Source organism: Brassica rapa, chromosome A09, assembly GCF_000309985.2.
Source record: "Brassica rapa cultivar Chiifu-401-42 chromosome A09, CAAS_Brap_v3.01, whole genome shotgun sequence".
In the NCBI taxonomy this organism is placed as follows: domain Eukaryota; kingdom Viridiplantae; phylum Streptophyta; class Magnoliopsida; order Brassicales; family Brassicaceae; genus Brassica; species Brassica rapa.
In genome coordinates, this window is record NC_024803.2 from 13673351 (window position 1) to 13693171 (window position 19821).

At 30.3% G+C, this 19821-nt stretch overlaps 3 protein-coding genes across 3 annotated transcripts; 2 read left to right on the plus strand and 1 right to left on the minus strand.

The window, feature by feature from the left end:
* Positions 1-244: 244 nt before the first annotated feature.
* Positions 245-7245, plus strand: LOC103839306 (probable aspartyl protease At4g16563). The gene has a single exon (XM_033280942.1). The coding sequence runs from the start codon at positions 1907-1909 to the stop codon at positions 3452-3454; it is 1548 nt and encodes a 515-aa protein (XP_033136833.1). The 5' UTR covers positions 245-1906; the 3' UTR covers positions 3455-7245.
* Positions 7246-8386: 1141 nt separating this feature from the next.
* LOC103839137 (ras-related protein RABF2a) lies at positions 8387-10430 on the plus strand. Its single transcript, XM_009115629.3, has 7 exons — positions 8387-8640; positions 9217-9294; positions 9382-9549; positions 9641-9689; positions 9774-9847; positions 9920-10013; positions 10111-10430. The coding sequence occupies exons 1-7, from the start codon at positions 8602-8604 to the stop codon at positions 10209-10211; spliced, it is 603 nt and encodes a 200-aa protein (XP_009113877.1). The 5' UTR covers positions 8387-8601; the 3' UTR covers positions 10212-10430.
* A 308-nt stretch (positions 10431-10738) lies between these two features.
* LOC103839136 (probable disease resistance protein At4g19530) lies at positions 10739-18831 on the minus strand. The gene is made up of 3 exons (XM_009115628.3): positions 18489-18831; positions 14931-15106; positions 10739-14465 (listed from the first exon to the last, which is right to left on the minus strand). The coding sequence occupies exons 1-3, from the start codon at positions 18777-18779 to the stop codon at positions 14006-14008; spliced, it is 927 nt and encodes a 308-aa protein (XP_009113876.1). The 5' UTR covers positions 18780-18831; the 3' UTR covers positions 10739-14005.
* Between the last annotated feature and the right edge of the window lie 990 nt (positions 18832-19821).

The window sequence follows — 19821 nt, forward strand, 5'->3', positions numbered from 1 at the left end:
AATAAAAATAAATAAAATAAAAATAAAAAAATGAAAAAAATAATTTTTTTTTATAGTTTCAGATTATATGTTTTCAAATTCGAAATTTTTATTATTTTTTTTACTTTTTTCGAATTTTTTTTTTATTTTTTTTATAAATTTTCTTTTTAATTTAAAAATACTTTTTGAAACTGTTTTTAAATTTTTTTATTTTTATTTTAGTATTTATTTTTTATAAAATTTTAAACCCTAATTCCAAAACCCCACCCCTTAACTCTAAACCCTAAGGTTTGGATTAATTAACCCGGTATAAATGTATATTTACCTCTTTAATGAAATCTATTTTTGTGACTTTGAACCTTGAGTGCTAGTTTGGGAACAAAAACTTAGTTTAGTGCTATCCTAGTCTTTTTCTCTGGTTAAAAAGTATAAATTAATATTTGACAGATTTATAGCACAACAGGTTAAGATTTTTATTATTATTTTAAGTAAAATATTTCAAATAGAACAATTTGATAATATATTAAGGTAATGAAAAATTCAAAATTCATATAAATAAACGTTCCTATTAATATCATAAATATATATTTAGTATATACATAAAATTAAACAATATTTTAAATATAACTTTAATGCTACCCGTTGTTCTCTTTATATAAACATTATAACTTTAAGGCTACCCGTTGTTCTCTTTATAAAAACTTTTTGGAGTTTTTTTGTAATTTTACTGCATCAAATTTTTTTTAAAATATACAATTTTTTTCAGTGTGATATTTATTTTTGTACATTTACATTTAATTATTATTATAACATTATTTTCAACTTCATTATTATTATTAATAATAATAATAACTTCCACATTGTATTATTTTCAATAAAATACGTTTTATTGAAATAACAAATAGTACTAATCATGACATTACAATAATTAATTTCGTTTACATAAGTGGATTCATTCTGAATTCATTGATATTGCATATCCTTCAATGAATTTTGCATTGTGAAAGCAATTAGCTATTTTAAGTGTAAAAATTAAAATTTAAAGGGGTTTTAAAATAAATATTTTTAAATTAGTAGTTATTAATTGATCTATAGATTAGTTAAATTTTAAAAGCCGGCATTATGGTAGTAGGATTCTGCAATGGAACAATACCTTTCATAAACCTGTACAAAAAGTTGTTATCTAAAGAAATCCGCCACTATACAAGAATTATTTTACTCATAAATTTTTCTTACGTTTTGTATATATCACTTTCAGAGAAATAATATAATAGCCTGAAACCACATTTAAGAATAATATAAGGTCACATTATTCTCGAAGTTAGGCTTATGTACATTTATTTAAGTAAATATGTTTAGACTATTTTCTTGAGAAATCCATAGCTTAAAACATTTTATCACCACAAAAAATAATGGTTCACTATCATAAATGTATCAATTATCAATAACTTGCTTCATTTCTTGGAGATAACTCTTAGTTTATTGTGATGTTAAGTTGTTAACATATTTTCTTAGTATTAATGAAGGGCAAACCGTTCAAAAGAAGAATATATTAATTAGTTATCATGCAGTTTATGAAAACTTTAGAACAGTAAAAAAGTAGGTTCTCAAAACTTATAGGTTCACGATCATATATAGTAGTTTATCCCACGTGAGACGAATTGTCCATTAGAAGCTTATGATATCTAATGTAAAATGACGTATCTAAAATATCACATGGAAGGGTACATATAAATCTTAGTTTATCAAATACGTTATTTATATATACTACTAACTCTTTCATATGAAGTACACAAAAATAATTTTAAGAAATGCTTTAAAACCCTAATTCGTCTCTATAAATACCAAAACCAACTTAACACAATCACATAGAAACCTTTCATTTGCAAATCTTTCTTCCTCACCATCATCTTGTATGTTATAAGTGATGACAACCAGAATCAATGTCTTGTTTAGCTTCCTATTTATAACGATATTTCTCAATATTTTCAGCATAAACCAAGCAAGACAACATAAAAACCCTAGTTCTTCTTCTTCTTCTTCTTCATCATTACCATCGTCATCATCATCATCACCATCTTCCTTTCTTGTTCTTGCCTTGACCAAATCAAGTGTTTCTCTTCCCACACCAAATTCTCAAATCCAAGAAAGGATCAAGAAGCCTTTAGAATCATCAATAGGTGCTGTAATGGAGCCGTTGAGAGAAGTGAGAGATGGTTATTTGATAACCTTAAACATCGGAACACCTCCACAATCAGTCCAAGTGTACATGGACACAGGAAGTGATCTCACTTGGGTCCCATGTGGGAATCTAAGTTTTGATTGCATAGATTGTTACGATTTCAAGAACAACAATCTAAAATCATCGTCAACCTTCTCTCCTCTTCACTCATCCTCATCTTTTAGAGCCTCTTGTGCTAGTTCTTATTGCGTTGAGATTCATAGTTCAGACAATGCTTTTGACCCTTGTGCAATAGCTGGCTGCTCTGTGGGTATGCTTCTCAAGTCCACTTGCTTAAGGCCGTGTCCCACCTTTGCTTATACGTATGGTGAAGGTGGTCTTGTCTCTGGGATACTAACCAGAGATATATTGAAGACTCAAACCAGGGAAGTACCAAGATTTTCCTTTGGGTGCGTTGCATCCACTTACCACGAACCTATAGGCATTGCCGGATTTGGAAGAGGTTTGCTTTCTCTCCCATCGCAGTTAGGGTTTGTACAAAAGGGATTTTCTCATTGTTTCTTGCCTTTCAAGTTTGTCAATAACCCTAATATCTCAAGCCCTTTGATCTTAGGAGACTCTCTTTTATCCGGCAATCTCACAAACTCTTTGCAGTTTACCCCCATGTTGAATACTCCAATGTACCCTAACAGCTACTACCTCGGCTTAGAGTCCATTACAATAGGTACAAATGTCACCGCTACACAAGTTCCCTTAACGTTGAAACAGTTTGATTCACAAGGAAATGGAGGAATGTTGATTGATTCGGGTACAACTTACACACATTTACCCGATCCCTTGTACTCACAAATTCTCACAAGTCTCCAGTCAACGATCACGTATCCTAGAGCAACGGAAACAGAATCAAGAACAGGCTTTGATCTATGCTACAAAGTGCCATGTCCTAATAACAATCTCACTAGTCTCGAAAACGATGCAACGATGATGTTTCCTTCGATCACTTTCCATTTCTTGAACAATGCAGCCTTAATTCTTCCACAAGGCAACTCGTTTTACGCAATGAGCGCACCTAGCGACGGTTCGGTTGTGAAATGCTTGTTGTTTCGGAACATGGAAGATGGAGACTACGGTCCGGCCGGGGTTTTTGGGAGCTTTCAACAGCAGAATGTGAAGGTTGTTTATGATTTGGAGAAAGAAAGAATAGGGTTTCAAGTTATGGATTGTGTCACAGAAGCTGTTTCACATGGACTTTCCAAGGTTCGTGAACAACAACAAAAATCATCAATCTTTTGATGAGTTGTTTTTCGAGTTTTTTTTCTCTGTTTGTTATATGTTATGTTATGTCTGTTTGTGTTTGTTGGGTTATTTTCTTTTGATTAAGTTATGTTTTGACTTTATAATTAAGAGCCCTTTTTGGAATTAATGATTAGGGTTTTTTGAGCTGGAGACCTTAACCAAATATAGAGAATGAGTTGGGACTTTTTCTTGTTTTAGTAATTGAATGAGTTGGAACTTATAATTAAGGAACATGTCGTCGTGGAATACGAGGTGTATTATACATCGAAATGTATTATATAAGAGGACAAAGCTACATGATCTGTTAACGCATGAGATGTATATGTGCACATACATATACCAATAATGATTATATAATGTGTCAAACATATAACTAATATTTGGGGGAAAACATATAAACTAATGAGGATTGGTGTGCTTGAAAAGAAAATCTTTTTTATTTCAGCGTTTTCAATTACACCAATTTTCAATTTGTACCTACGTCACCTTTTATTAATTTCTCTATGAATTGTGTCAATATAAAATTAAAATTAAAATAAAATGATAAGTTCTTAAGCTATCTTACATCTAACCTGCGATTTATGATTTATGTCACTCAAACTTTAACTACTCATAGACATTTCATTAAAATTAATTTAGTATTTACTTACATATAAAACTATTTAATATAATACACCATCCCACATTTTATTTTATATATTCTATTTTTAAATAATACAATCTTATAAAATCTTTTCATTTTTATAATTAATTAAATTTGTAATTATTATTAAAAATGTACATAAATATTAACTCAATTTTAGTTTGAAAATGAAAATGAAAATTATCTTAGTATATAGTTAAAACCAACAATATATTTTATTAAAACAAAAAGGAAAATATCCTAAGATAACACTAAGGGTATGAATGGTGACCAGGGAACGGCAAAAAATAATGCATTCCCTAACGTTCATGAAAAAAATCACCATTCACAAGGAATAATAATTTCCTCTCATTCCCTTTCATTTTTTTTTGTAGAGAATTAAATAACAAAAGTATTCCTCGTTAAAAGTGATAAGGAACAACCATTCCTTTTCATTCCTGCTATTTTATTCCCGAACATTCCTTTTTAATCTGTTCCTCTTGTTTCTCAAATGGTCACCAGTCAGACCCTAAAAAAATTTATGTCACAAACATAGACTATAAAGATCAAAATGACCAAAATATTTCATTAAAAGAGGTAAATATACACTTATACCCTTAATGTTAACTAATACAAACCTTAGAGTTTAGAGTTAAGGGGTGTGATTTTGGATTGAGATTTAAAATTTTATAAAATAAAATAAAATATAAATATTAAAAATTTAAAAATAAAATTTTAAAAAATAGTTTCAAAAAGTATTTTCGAATTACCAAAAAAAAATGAAAAACAAGTGAAAATATTTTTCGAAAAAAATTAAACAAAAATTATAAAAAAGTTTGAATTTGAAAACATATAACCTAAACTATAAAAACAATTTTTTTTTTATTTTTTTTTTATATATATCTAGGGTATTAGGATCCTTTTACCTATTAAATTAAATATTTTTGTCATTTTCCTCTTTGTAGTCTATTTTTGTGATCAAAACTTGAAAATTGTCTATTTAGGAGAATTACCCAACAAATAATGATATAAAACAAACCTTACCCCTGAACATTGTAAAAAAAAAATTGAGTTATTTTGTAAAAAGATGGTTAATTAATTTCATACAAATGTAAATTAAGAAAATTATTTTTAATACATAATGCAATAAGCGCAAAACTAAAATATAAAGTGATCAGTTTCCTTAAACAACCTTCAATTCTAACTATGTTTTTTCCATTGTTATAACAACACAAAAAATATTTTTCATTTAATTTTTAATTTGTTGATATTAACGGAACAAATATATGTGAACTACCGACTCTAACTTTACTATTAATTTAAAGGGGTGTTATTGGATAGTTAATTTGACATTAATTATGCGCTCTTGGTATATGATTGATCTCTGCGTTGATAAAACTTTCTTTCAGGGTTTTAATATCTTCCAAGTAAGTTGTAAAAGCTGGTCATTTTTTCGATTCCCAAAACCATCTTCACCAATTGAAAACAGTTTGTTGAAGAGGTGAGAGACTAGCCCGGACAAACTGTTTTCAATTGGTTCAATTACCCATATAAGTGTTTCCACCTCCGAATGAAGAGGTGAGAGACTAGCCCGGACGTTTCCTACCCCCATCAAACCAGCAAAACCTTCTAATGTACTATACCAGCCTTGTCCCAAAATTTTTTTATTGATTTTGCAAGATCCATCTGTAAAGCACCATCTCCCTGAAATCACTGGAAAATTCATCACCTATACTTGTTGTGCTTCTTTTTGTGTATGTAATACTTGCGCCTCGGCCCAAATGATTGATTTTGTTTCGGCTATTTTTAGTGTTTCCATGGGTCAATATCCAAATTACTAAAAACTTTGTCGTGGAGAAACTCTCCAAAAAAGATGATTCATATTTGTGAATAGAGAACTAGTGGGAAATATAACTGGGTTTGATGGTATATTTAAGAGCACACAAACCTGGTGTACTGGAAGACATTCAAAAAATACATGGTTTATTGATTCCTCTGAGGCTCCACATCTGACACAGCATAAGTTCCTTTGCATCCCTCTTGCTCGCAGATTTTTCCTGACTGCTATACAATCTGATACCAGTTGCCATAAAAAATGTTTTAACTTCAGTGGACACTGTATTTTCTAGCAAAACGCTTTCAGTAGATCAACCGTGGATCCAAACACAACTGGTGGTTTTTCCCAATCCGGATGTACCCGTTCGACTTGGTATCCTGATTTAACTCTATATTTTCCATTATTAGTGAAATGCTAACCATCCCTGTGTGCCATGTGTGTCATGCTAAGTGGTATACTTTCTATTATTTTTACATCGTGGGGATCCGCCAAAACCTGAATTGCCTGTGAGTTCCAAGTTCGCGAATCTGAGTGGATAAGAGAGTCCACTATAAGGTCCGGGTAAAAGTTATGTTGGTTTTTATTTGCTGGTCTCGGGCGAGTGGTTGTGAGCCATAGGTCATTCCATACGAATATAGATGATCATGATCCCACCCTTTTAATTAGTCATTTGCTAACCAGAGATCTATAAGAAACCATACTCCACCAGCCATACAATAGGGAATATGATCGGATTGGTTCCAGAGGTGAAGCCTTCTTGAAGTACCTTTCTTTGAAAACTCCAGAGAATAAATTATTTGAGTTCTCAATCAGACGCCAAAATTGTTTACCAAGCATCACCGTGTTAAAATCAATGAGATCTTTAGAGCCCAAACCTCCTTCATCCTTGTTTATACATAATTTGTCCCATGATTTCCAGTGCATGATGTTTGCGCTTCCTCCTGGACTCTACCAAAATTTTGTCACCACACTCGTCAGTTTCTTTGTGATTGTCTTTGGTAATCGATAGCAAGACATCACATGATTTGGTAAAGCGGTCACTACTGATTTGATGATCACTTCCTTTTCCTTTTTAGTAAAAAACTTAAAAGTCCAACCATTCACCATGTTATTTAAACGTTCCTGAACAAAGCCAAACAGATGTATCTTCGATCCCCCAAAACTCTCTGGTAGTCCCAAGTAAGATCTTATCCCCCTTAGGTTCTGAATTCCTAGGATATCCCACAGTTCTTGTCATCTCGAGTCATCTATCTTATGGCCAAACTGAATCGATGATTTCTGAAAGTTTATTAGTTGACCCGAAACTACCTCGTACTCCTTTAAAATCCTGAAAATCCTAAAAAAAAAACTATTGTTTACAAAGAGCAGATGCGATATAGATAGACAAGCTCTGGTCACTTACATTCCCGTTTACTGTTTCTCTTTCTCTGCCTTGTTAATATTCGCAATTAAAGCCTTTGTGCACATGATGAATAGGTAAGAAAATAAAATGTCTTCTTGACGCAAAATTATACTTCCATTGTATATTAGTGATTTTTGTGTTGATATAGTTTTATATGTGTTTAGGTATTTTAATTTCAGTTTATATTCTTATATTATTTTTTTAGAAAAAAATTGAAATTAATTTTAAATGAGAATCTTCTTAAAATAGAGTTCGGTTCTGTCACATAAATCAAATGATATTATAAATAGTTTAAAAAGGATTGAAAATTTTATATAAATCATGTTTTTAATCTATAAACTGAATAAAAACTTTTAAAATCTCATCTATTTTAAGTCTAATATAATTGATTTCAACTTATGCAACCAATAACACCTCCTAAGGCATGAGCTGGTTGAGTTTGATAGATTTCTTAATTTCTCTTATATATATCTCTAATAATTTTTTGGAATATTACGCATAATAAAATAACGAAAGAAACTAAATTTTGATGGGTATTTTCGAAGTGCATGTTTATTTTTTTGAAGAATAGGTCTATTTGTTATATTTATTAAAGTTATAATAGCATTTGAAAGAAAATTAGACTGCTGATGTCTTTTCCATTGAACTAAAAGAGGTCAGAAATGAATCCGTAAATGATTTTTTGTGGAAAATGTGTTAATGTGATAATGGTGTGGAGACCAATATCTTCATTGGATACTTTGCGATGATTTAAGGATGTAATAAAAAATGATGAGAAAAATTATATAATTGATGAAAACAATTTGTGAAACGATGAGATAATTATTTTAAAACAGAAATAGAGCTATAACCTTCAAATAGTTGGCTTATATTTATAGTATAGATATTTATTTGTTTTGAATCCTGCTTTAATTTTGAGGAGAAAACAATATTCAAATGAGCTTTTAATTTGAAAACTACACTTTTATATATGTTAATTGACCAATCAAATCTGAATATTTGTTATGGGTGGTTTGTAGAATTATATATAAATACAGGGGACTGTCGTAATTTGGATACTCTTGGGGGCGTTCTTCACAAGTATCGTGCCGTATAATATTTGTTTCCTTGACTTTTCTCTGCTTTATTTTGCTTTCATCGTCGTCGTCGAGAGAGCAATTAGATAGATAGATTTGGGAGATTGTGTGTTTTGACGAAGAAGCTTCTTCGCTCTTCTCCTTTGGAACTTTAGATTGTCAACGCGTTTCTCATCTGCGATTTCTCGGAGCTTCAGATCAACAATCATGGCCACCGCTGGAAACAAGAACATCAACGCCAAACTGGTCTGCTTTTTCTAAATTAGCTTTAGATTCTTTCTGGGCTCTTTCTCAAATCGTGAAATTTTGATTCGATCGTTGATCTCTGATGTAAATATCTGTTTCCAATTTGGGGGAATTCGAGTCAAAATTCTAATTACGAAATCGGATTATATTCCCTTGTTCTTATCTCAAATTGCATGCTTTATCAATCGGATTTGTAGTAAAGGTTATATCTTTCTTGAATTGCGTGTTTGTTTTATCTTGTGACTATGATCATTATGAGGCTCTTTTTGTTAGTGATATGAGACTCTTGTTAGAGTAATTTAGGTATGGTTAGGGTGTTTTTATTTAATGAGTTTTAGTGTTTCACTTTATTGATTAGGTTTCCGATATTATCTTTCTATGTTAAGACTGTTTTTTATTTTATTTAATTTCTGCATTAGTGTTATGATTGAGTTGTATTAAAACCTATACAACAAGGGTCTATATTGATTAATTAGTTATCAATATCCAAGAATTGATTTTAATCTAGGCTAGAAGACTGTTTCTGTTTCATTTCTTTATTTTGGGTTTGGTGCTAAACTTGGTTACGTTATTCAGGTATTACTTGGAGATGTTGGGGCTGGAAAATCAAGTCTTGTGCTTCGGTTTGTTAAAGATCAGTTTGTTGAGTTCCAGGTTTGTGGAGATTCTCACAATAGTCTACTTTTTTATCTTGTTTCCGTGACTGATTCTTGAGGTTTGGATACTTGTTGTGGTACACAGGAATCAACCATAGGTGCAGCTTTTTTCTCTCAGACATTGGCTGTGAATGATGCAACGGTGAAGTTTGAGATATGGGATACAGCTGGTCAGGAACGTTACCATAGCTTGGCTCCTATGTACTACAGGGGTGCTGCTGCTGCCATTATTGTCTTTGACATTACTAATCAAGTACGATTTTCTCAGTCCCGTGATCTAGTCACTGACTTGCTGATCAGCAGTGGGCTTTAGTTTAACTTAACTTATTTTTCTATTCTCACAGGCGTCATTTGAGAGAGCGAAGAAATGGGTTCAAGAACTTCAGGCACAAGGTACATAACTCGCTGACTATGGCTTATTTACTATAATAGGGATTTGATTCTGTATTCTTGTTTTGTTGTTGTCGTGTCAAATAGGTAACCCTAATATGGTGATGGCTCTTGCTGGAAACAAAGCTGATTTATTGGATGCAAGGAAAGTGTCTCCAGAGGTAAAAAAGAACAATTTGTTTTCTGTTGTTAAGTAGCTCTTGATAGTCATATACTATTTGTCATATTTGCAGGAGGCAGAGGCATATGCACAAGAGAACAGCCTTTTCTTCATGGAAACCTCAGCGAAGACTGCAACAAATGTCAAAGACATCTTCTACGAAATCGGCAAGTCATTCTTACATTCAAGAAACCAAATTTCAAACAAAATGTTTATGTTTTACGACTAAATTCCTTTTGCTTTTTCTTGCTCAAACCGCTACAGCAAAAAGGCTACCGCGCGTGCAGCCAGCAGAAAACCCAACAGGGATGGTTCTTCCAAACGGGCCAGGAGCTACGGCAGCAAGCGCATCATGTTGTGCTTAAGAGAGATCGCTATTTGATTAGTCAAAGTAGATCTCTCTTCTTCTTCTTATCTTTGACATTGTCGCTTTGCTTTGCTTGCATTGACAACAAAAGTGTATATCCAAATGATATTTCAAACCTTGTGGAATCTAAAGATATTTGTATTTGAAAGAGGTTCGAATCTCTTCTGTAATTAGATATCTTAACTTACTGTGCGTGTGTTTGCATCTATCTTTTCTTGTGCACCAATATCCAGTTTCCTTGTGTGTATATATTGTCCAAAGTGGTGTATGTTTTGATGAATGAAGTAACAAAACATGATTCTTAATTTCTTTTTTTTTTTTGGGACAAATTTTCTTTTTTCTTTTCTTAATTTCTTATTCATCAAAACATGATTCTTAATTTCTTAGCACAATAAAGTAACAAACATGATTCTTAATTTCTTATTTGTCAAAACCTTCTAAAAGGAGATGGAGCAAAATTAGAGGATGTTTACACTAAAATGATCGAAAACGCCCAACAACATTCATCGGCTGTATTGCCAGAAGAGAAGTGTAACAGGAGAGCTCTATATATAGGTAGTCTTATTGACTTGAACCCTTAGCCTTGTACAAGAAAAAAGTGCAGTGCTTTAAGATCTAAATGGATATCAGTTTGAATAGAAGCTTGTTGATGTCTGAAAACTAACCAAACCGATGCATTACAAAGAATCAATATGTTACAGCATGTAGCAATAGATAAATATCATCAAGCCAAAAATTCAATAATACAACTTCGAGAATTAAAATGAACTCAATCTAATCTTTCTACTCATATTGAGGACAATCGAAGGTTAAGTGGACGCAAAACCAGTTCATCAGCTTAGTATGTAATAAAGCCGAAACAAACTAGAAAACAAAACTCGTAGACTGGTACAAATTTAGATTTTATAGCTCGACATGTCTGAATACACTGGTTCAGGCCAATTTGCAGAGTCAAACCCAAGTTTTTTAAAAGCTCGAGTTCACAAATAAGAATAACAACATTAGACAGAGAAGAGAAATCATCACAGACCACAAAAGCTCATGGATTCCGAAAACCCTCTGAATCTAAAGAATGGGTGATATAAGCCGCACCTACATTGAACGCCTGGCCATTACTTGACCAGTATATCATTACTTGGCCATCATAACACTCAGCATAAACAGAACCATCAGAATTGAAAATTACTGAATCAAAATGTACAACTTAATTGATCACAAATTTTGAAGCCTTATCTTCATGGAAACTTACCCATCAACCCCATGAAGGTTGAAGTTTTTGAAGGATCGAACAAGAAGCTACTTCCATGGCTACGTACACAGAACAAAAAGTGTCCAATTATTTATGATTTTCCTAAATTCTCTTACCAATGTCATTGAATAGAGAAATCAGCACGGGCGACCATAGCAAATTTAATAACTCGATAGATAACTTAACTGTTACAATAAATTACATATATATAAGATAGAGAGACAAAAAAGCTTTATATATGCGAGTGTGAACGTAGCATCTCTTCTATCATCTTAGCTTCACCTTCGACTATCTCATGTCCGTCTCCGATTCATTCCACCTAAATCTCAGCATGAATCATTTTCACTTGTAACATTATCCACTGTCATTACCGGTTTTTTTCGTTTGCCACTGTGTTTTCCTCTACCACTACGCCATTGTCGTCTCTTACTTCCTTTCATACTTATTTTATTTTTTGAGTAAATTAGCTTAATATACTGCAAAAGGTGAGATACCATACAATGGGGGGAAAATAGTAATGATGGGGGGAAAAAAATTAAAGGGAAATAGAGTATGGAGTGCAAATAAGAGAGGTTTGGTGGGTAGGGAATACAAATTCTCTTATTTTTTTTCATCTATATAGCGGTTTCTTCTTCCCTCCGTATATTCCAATGAGAATTCCACCAACTCTCCAGGAAAATCGTATATTTTCAATCCTTAGTTCTTAAATCCTTAATGCAATGTTTAAATTTTTTTTTACCATTTATAAATAAATAGTTTTTCTTTTCTGTTCTTTCTCATTCTTTTTTTTTATTGTAGAGTAATATAAAATAAATTTGTTTTCACTAAATTTGATAAGAAATGATCATTCTTCATCATTCATATAATTTTATTTCTATCAGTCTTTTTCCTATTAATTTCTAATGTTCATTTGATTGTTACCATCTATGAAGATTAACAGTGCACATGAAGATATAATATGTTGTTCTATTTTATTTTATTTGCAAAACATATAACAGAAATTTAGCGTTACAATATATAATCATGTGCTAACATTATTTTAGGTGTATTGAGATCTGAAAATTTTTGTTACCAAAAAGTTTTCTGATCCGAAACTTTTATATCCCCAAAAACAAATATATGTTTCGGATGAAGAATAGGCAAAAAATTTCGTAACAATTCTTATAAATACTAGTGCTGCATATTCGTATATTTTTTCCCTCTTACTCTTAACCTTATTGTTCAATAAATTAGTTTAAATTCTATTGTTATGGAAAATATTCTATACAGTTAATTTTAAGATTTTTTAATCATTTTAGAGTATTGCTGGAGTTTCTAAAGTAGAAAATCACATTTCATAATTTAGAATTATCTAACAAAAATCATAGTGAAATCTCAATTCACCTAAAATCCTCCAATATTTTACTAAAATTCAATTCATTTCAAATTCTAGACTGAATAAAACTACATATCATTCAATTCAAGTTTTCACATCAAATTCCTTTTTTTTTTAATTTTTCAAGTATATCCAAAATTAACAAAATACCAAAAATAAACCAAAAATAATTAAAATTAAACTCTAATTTCTAAATCGAAGTTTCATACTATACAATTAAAGAAAATGTTCTACAGAAAACATGGATTGACCAATAATTTTAATAATTTTTTATTAAAAAAATTTAGTAATAATTTTTAGTTTATTTTTGTACATTAATTAAAAAATAGTATTCATTAAAATAAACATATATTAATAAATTCAACTAAATGTATTAAAATACTTAAAATACTTGTATTTTTAATTACATTCAAAACTTAATCCAGTATAACACCCCTTAGTGTTGAAATTATTATATCTCATTACTTCTCATTTCTATGGTTAAATCGAATTACACATATTTCTTAGTAAAAGTTCCACAAAATACTCCAACTAAATTTCGTTAAATTTTTTAATACCCACACTTTTTCGTTGCCCGGTTTAATATCCAAAATAATTTTTCTTTGACATTTTAATACACTTGCTTTTAAAGCTATGCTCATTTAAATACTCAAACTGTACTCATTTTACCAAAAATATTAATAAGTTTCAAACAGAAATTAAAAATCTCTCAAATTTAAAAAAAAAATCAAAAAGTTTAAAATTTTTGTTTAGATTTAAAGAATAGAAATAACTTAAATTTTGAAAAATAAATAAGATTTAGAAAAGCTTAAATCTGAATAAATGCAGGCTTTTCGTTAATTTCATAAATTCCGTAGATGAATTTAAAAAACAAATCCTAATATCCCTATGTATAATCTCCAAAATACTCTCAATCCTGGTTTTGAGTCACATTTGCTGAGCAAAATTTTATTTATCTCTTAAAAACTCAAATCATTTGGCGATTTATAAATATTATATGGTCGGAGTAATCAGACCAACGTTGATTATTAATAACTGGAAGTCTTAAACATGCACCAAATTAAACCATAAATTCTGAAGAGAAGTGACTATTTTTAAAGCTGAAAATCCGATTCTATATCCTCTCACCTTAAGATATCCATCCGTCTGAAAACTCCAGGTCTTTCTTCTAAGGCTTGATGGGTTTCTTAGAATTTTTAGTCATAGACGAAGGATCTCCCCTTCCCACAGATTCATGGTTGCCATATCTAATTGGAAAGCCGTTATATGTAGGTCTCGTCTCGGTGAAATCTGAGCCATGACTAAGTCGAAGTTCCGAGCATGAGAGGTCTTTCTTAGAAGGGTTCAGGGGTTTTGAGTTTTTAGTCATGGATGTTGAATCGTGGTTGCCATATCTAACTGGAAAACCGTCAAAGCCTACGAGCGAATTAGGTGGACTCTCTGGGTTTCCCTTTGTAACCTTCAAGGCTTTCTTAGAACTCTTTGTTGTCTTTGAAGAAACTTCTCCTCTTTGGACAGGCTTGCTTGTAGAAGAATTTGGGGTTTGCGCCGAGGGAATGTCTTGTAGCATTTCCAATATGTTCTTGACGATACTGTCGATGAACTCACTCTCTGTGCTGCTGCTAAAACTAATCAAAAAGGCAAAACGGGACACTTCAATTTTTTTTTTGATACTTCAATTAATTATATTAAATTTCACCAATAATCAAATTAGCAAATCTATGAAGTGTATATATCATTTAAAATAACCAAATAGATATATAAGCTAGGGAGTCTCACATTTAGAAGCGTAAGAAGTTTAATTTAATATGAAATAGAAATCCACTAAAAGTAAATTAAGTTTGACATAGAAATTCACACATTTTGACATGGACCAAAATAAAATTAGGGAAGTAGCTATCACTAATGAAGTATGCGCAGTCCAATAGTATTGAGAAATTTAATTGAAAGATTAACTCTAAGCCCTAAAAAAATATAGCATTTGGGTGGAAATATGAGAAATTATTTTTCATTACAGTATCTAAACGCAGATTTTAAAAAATCTAATGCAATAAAAATGTGGTCAGATCAAGAAAAAGAATATTAATTAATACCCGTTATTATCTATGAACGGAAACCCAAGCTTACAGGAGATACATGCTAACGCCTCTTTCCATTTACCGATCTTGTTTTGCTCATGCGGAGATTGATGGCGCCCAAGATTGGAGCCAAATTCTTCAGTAAGGTATTTCACATTGTCTGTAGTCACATTGTAGAAGATGGGAACCACCTTGTGATAGAGAGTATGTAATATTCCCAAAGTTAGTATATCTTCGTAAGATGTGCATTTTTTTTTTTGTCATCTCGTAAGATGTGCATATCTACACTAACAAAACTGGTCTGTTTCTTAACTCAATATCTTATCTATTAAAAGAAAAATATCATTTTTTATTTACCATAAAAAAGTCATACTAACCTTATTAAGTTCATTTCACTAATTACATTTATTTAATTATTTACATTAATCTATTAATATATAAAAATATTAATAATAAATCAATTTTAACTGTAACTTTAAATTTTATTTTTAGTTCTAACAAAATGTTGAGAAAAAATCTAACAAAATCTTTCTAAAATTTTAAAATATTTTATTTAAATTAATACCATTGATTAATTCCGTAATTAATAATATATAATATTATACATTAATTTAAATAAACTTTTTATTATAAAACAAAATAAAATAAAAGTGTATGCTGTTTTTCAAATTTTATAATTATATTCTATATCTTCTTTAGTAAAAGAAATAGCATAAAAGAATTCATACTAGGTCTATTTCATCAATTAATTATTTAAGTTAATTTATTTAATATATAACATTTCTAAAAATTCTTATAATTTATATAGATATTAATAAATAAATTTTACCTGTAAATTTAAATTTTAGTTTTACTTATAACAAAATATGTTGGAAAAATTTAACAAAATCTTAATAAAATATTAAAATATTTTTAAATTAATGTAGCGATTGATTTCATAATTAATAATATAGTATTATTATAATGTATTTACTTATAAAATCCCACAATATACTAAAATAAATAACATAGAAATATAAATTATGCTAAGAAAATATAAGTTCTATAGTATAACTAAATAAAAATTTAAAATGTATTGTATTCAGTTTGTAAAAATTAAAAAAAATGAAGGAGATTCTCAATTTGTTTATTTCATACTAAGAATTTATTTTACAAAACTCGAAAATATATTAATATATAATCACAATTAATGATAAAGTAAATGTATAAAACAAATCATTATACATTAATAATATCGAATAAGAAACATAACCAAGAACATTATAGATTTACACAACACATTATAACACTAAAATGTAAATCATATCTTTTAAAATTTTACGATAGTATCCGTTATATATTTATAAAATGAAAATCTACCCGCACGGATGTACAGATGAAAAATCTAGTATGTTCTTATATACAGTGCCGGTTCCGAGATATTTTGGATCCAATACGAAATTTAAAATATAGGCCCCAATTATATCTAAAAATTTATACTCAGATTTTAATTAGAAATTAAATTTTAAATACTAATAAAAGTCTACCAGTTTTAAACATTATCTTTGTAGTTTTTATATAAAATAAGTAAAAGTATTCAAATTTATTTTTTTTACTAGATTTTGATCCGCGCTTCGAAAGCGCGGGTTTTTCTTTGGATTGTAAACAAAGATTATGAATTAGAATTTTAAAATTGTTATGCATTATTATGTTACAAAATTTATATTATATCGAAGAATAAATTTATTTAAAATTGTATAATTTATAAATTAGTTTATTTATGATTTTATGTATATACTCTTATGTAATTTTCCCTCTTAGATATGAACATTTTACCAGATCCGTGAAAGAAATATTGATGCTGTTTGCGTTGAGATCTAGGGCAAAGTACATATTCAATTTTTTTTGGACCCGCAAGTTTTCTTTGAGTCAATATCCTAACCGAGACCCAACCTAATACCCAAGTACCTGAATTTTTTGTGTATATTAGGTATATTCGAGTATTTTAGATATATTTTTGGTATTGCGAATACTTTTTAAGTTTTGCGTTCAGGTTTTTGATTTTAGTTTCGGGTTTTGAGTAAAATTGTAATAAGAAAATATATAGGGCATTCGGAAATTTTTTTGGGTATTTTTCGGTTCCTCGGGTCAGATTTCATGTAAAATTTTGGATCTTTCGGTATTTTAATATTTTGGATATTTTTTTGGGTTTTTGGGTATGTGTTTCAGTATTTTTTTTGGGTTTTCAGGTACTTCGAGTACATGTTACGTACCTAAAAATTACATGTATTTTATAAGTATTTGAATTATAGATTCGAACCGATCAGGACCTGAAAAGAACCAATCCAAACCTAAACCAAAAAATTAAATACCTAGTTATGTCTAAATATTTAGGACCCAAAATGAATCCGACCTGCTGACTGAGATTAGACCTACACTCTCTAATTGTATTTTTTTTTCTGACCTCACACTCTCTGATTGTATGCATTTTATAAGAGTTACATTTTTTGAGTTGGTTATTTTTTAAATGTACTTGAAATATTTTTGGCTAATTTAATAGTATAAATTTGTAAGGTTTTTAATAGTTTTAAAACTTATTTTAAATAACAAATTTTATGATAAATACTTTGTATAAAAGATAATTTAAAGTAAAATATATAATTTTTAACAGATGGTTTACTTTATTAAATTTGATTTTGTATATTTGGAAATATATAATATATGATGACATGGTATAGTATGATGTATGATATATGTTAATTTTTAAATGAGTTATGAAATCTGTTAAAGTTGATAAAGTTATTGAATTTAAATAGCATATATGCGGTATATTATTTTTTTGTTTAAAATATTTTGTAACAATGTTGCTATATCTTGTTTTTAAAATAGGATAAAAGTATAAGAATATTTAATTTTTGATTTGTTTCAAATTTAGATACGAAGTAAGATATATTCTTAGCAAATAAATAAATTAGCTTTTTCATAATTTAAAACAGAAGTATAGAAAGGATGGTGTGTATTCTTACATAGTTGGTGGATCAAACGATTTATATAATTTATTTATATTGGGTGAAATGAGTCATTTATTAATTATGAGACTAATGAGACATGTTTAGAGAATAATATAATAAAGTATATGTGGTATATTATTTTTGTGAAGCAAATGGTAAGGTCATATAATAAAGGAAAACATATATCGTATAACTTTGTTCTTGTACAAAATAATATGGTCTAATAAATAAATGTATTATTAAATGTTTGTTAGAGAAATTTTTGGTTACTTATTGTTAATTAAATATTATGGTAAGACCAAAAATATTGTTAGTTAAAGAAAGAGTCCAAACAATCTTTTTAAGTAGATTTATTAAAACTCCTTCCCTTTTAATAGTATTGATATGTTTGAAATAGATTTTAGATTTTATTTTATACTCTTTATGCTAATTAACAACAAAAAAAAACACAAGAAATAGACTTATAAAACTGTAAAATTTGCAGTCCCCATACCATTGTTTCATGGGTATTGGTTCAGCTCAGGGCCTGCTTATATATAAAGAAAGAAAATATACTTATATATGAAATGGTCATAGATCGCACCTTGAGCTTGCCTAGATCTGCACGTTCTTTTATCTTCACAAGCTCATCCAAGCACCATCTTGATTCCGTGTACCTTTTCGAGAAAACGGCTAGTGCTATCTTTGCCTCCTCGATCCTATTGAAAAGATTGCTTAAATCTTCCCCCTTTTTCTCCTGCTTGTCTGTGAAGAAGTTGATCTCACTTCTTTGAAGGGCCTCCACGAGATGGCTGATGAAGTTTTTTCGCAGCTCATCCCCACGGAAATTGATGAAAACCTGATGTTGTGGTGGAGGAGGGACTTTGCGGTCCATTGGAGAGTTAGGATAGAGATCTTTTACAAGAATAGTAAAGAACTAAATAAGAGGATTAGGGTTTATTGTGGAGATGCTAAGCTTTTAAATTTAAAAATGAATACGCGTAGCCGTCAAATTTGAAAGGAGAGATAGTCATCAACCCTCATCTCGCATATCAATGTGAAGAACTTTTTTTTTCCATTAACACTCATTTTAGTCTTTCTTTATTATATATATACTAAGAACAGTCCAATAAAAGACTTGAGAGATGGAAAACTTAGTTTTTTTTTTAGAGTCACTAGGTTTATTTACCTTAGATGGAAATGCCTAACATCAGACATTCCGTTTATTAAATCAGAGCAGCAAATGTAACATTGCTGAAATAGTATCTTGGAACTTCAATTAAAAGGTATCTTCGAAGGTGGCAACATCAATCAAACGCACCATTTGGTTGAGAATCAATCAAACGCACCGTTTGGTTGAGGATCAATCAAACGCACCGTTTTGACCAAACGCGATTTTGAAGGCAATTTTGGATCTAGGGTTCGAAAATGAATTCGGCTGTCATTCTGAGGGGAAAGAAAGTTTGTGACGAAGGTTCTACGGTTGGTACGTCTGATTTGGTTGCTGAGTCGAAGAAAGTTGTTCCGAGCTGGGTGTATGTAGCTCAGGACAAGAGAAGTTTGAGGAAGTATGATGTTGAGATTGCAAATACGGACGGGCTTCTCTCGGTTGAGATTACAGATGATGTGCTTGCAAGTTCAACTCCGCTGTGGGAAGATTTTGTTGTGAGAAAGTTTCTCGACTTGTCTCCTCATGTAGCGAAGGTCTACATGGTCTTGAACAAGATTTGGAAGTACGGTGATGATTCTGCAAAAGTTGAGGTCTTTGAGGTAAACGCAACAACAATGAGGTTCCGGGTTCCCAATCCGAAAACTAGAGAAAAAATTCTGAAAAGAGGCATGTGGAACATAGTGGGTGTTCCAATGGTTGTCATGAAATGGACGCCGAGGACAGAGGAAGAAAAGCAGAGGGAGGAGGCGATACCTATGTGGGTTCA

Bases quoted from the DNA above. Each gene is read 5' to 3' on its own strand.
- LOC103839306 (XM_033280942.1), top strand. From the start codon at position 1,907: ATGACAACCAGAATCAATGTCTTGTTTAGCTTCCTATTTATAACGATA.
- LOC103839137 (XM_009115629.3), top strand. From the start codon at position 8,602: ATGGCCACCGCTGGAAACAAGAACATCAACGCCAAACTG. The intron at 9,550-9,640 runs GTACGATTTTCT...CTATTCTCACAG, and splicing joins TCTTTGACATTACTAATCAA to GCGTCATTTGAGAGAGCGAA. The intron at 10,014-10,110 runs GCAAGTCATTCT...AAACCGCTACAG, and splicing joins AGACATCTTCTACGAAATCG to CAAAAAGGCTACCGCGCGTG.
- LOC103839136 (XM_009115628.3), bottom strand. From the start codon at position 18,779: ATGGACCGCAAAGTCCCTCCTCCACCACAACATCAGGTTTTCATCAAT. The intron at 15,107-18,488 runs GTGCGATCTATG...CTCTATCACAAG, and splicing joins CAGATCTAGGCAAGCTCAAG to GTGGTTCCCATCTTCTACAA. The intron at 14,466-14,930 runs GTATTAATTAAT...CTTTTTGATTAG, and splicing joins CCGTTCATAGATAATAACGG to TTTTAGCAGCAGCACAGAGA.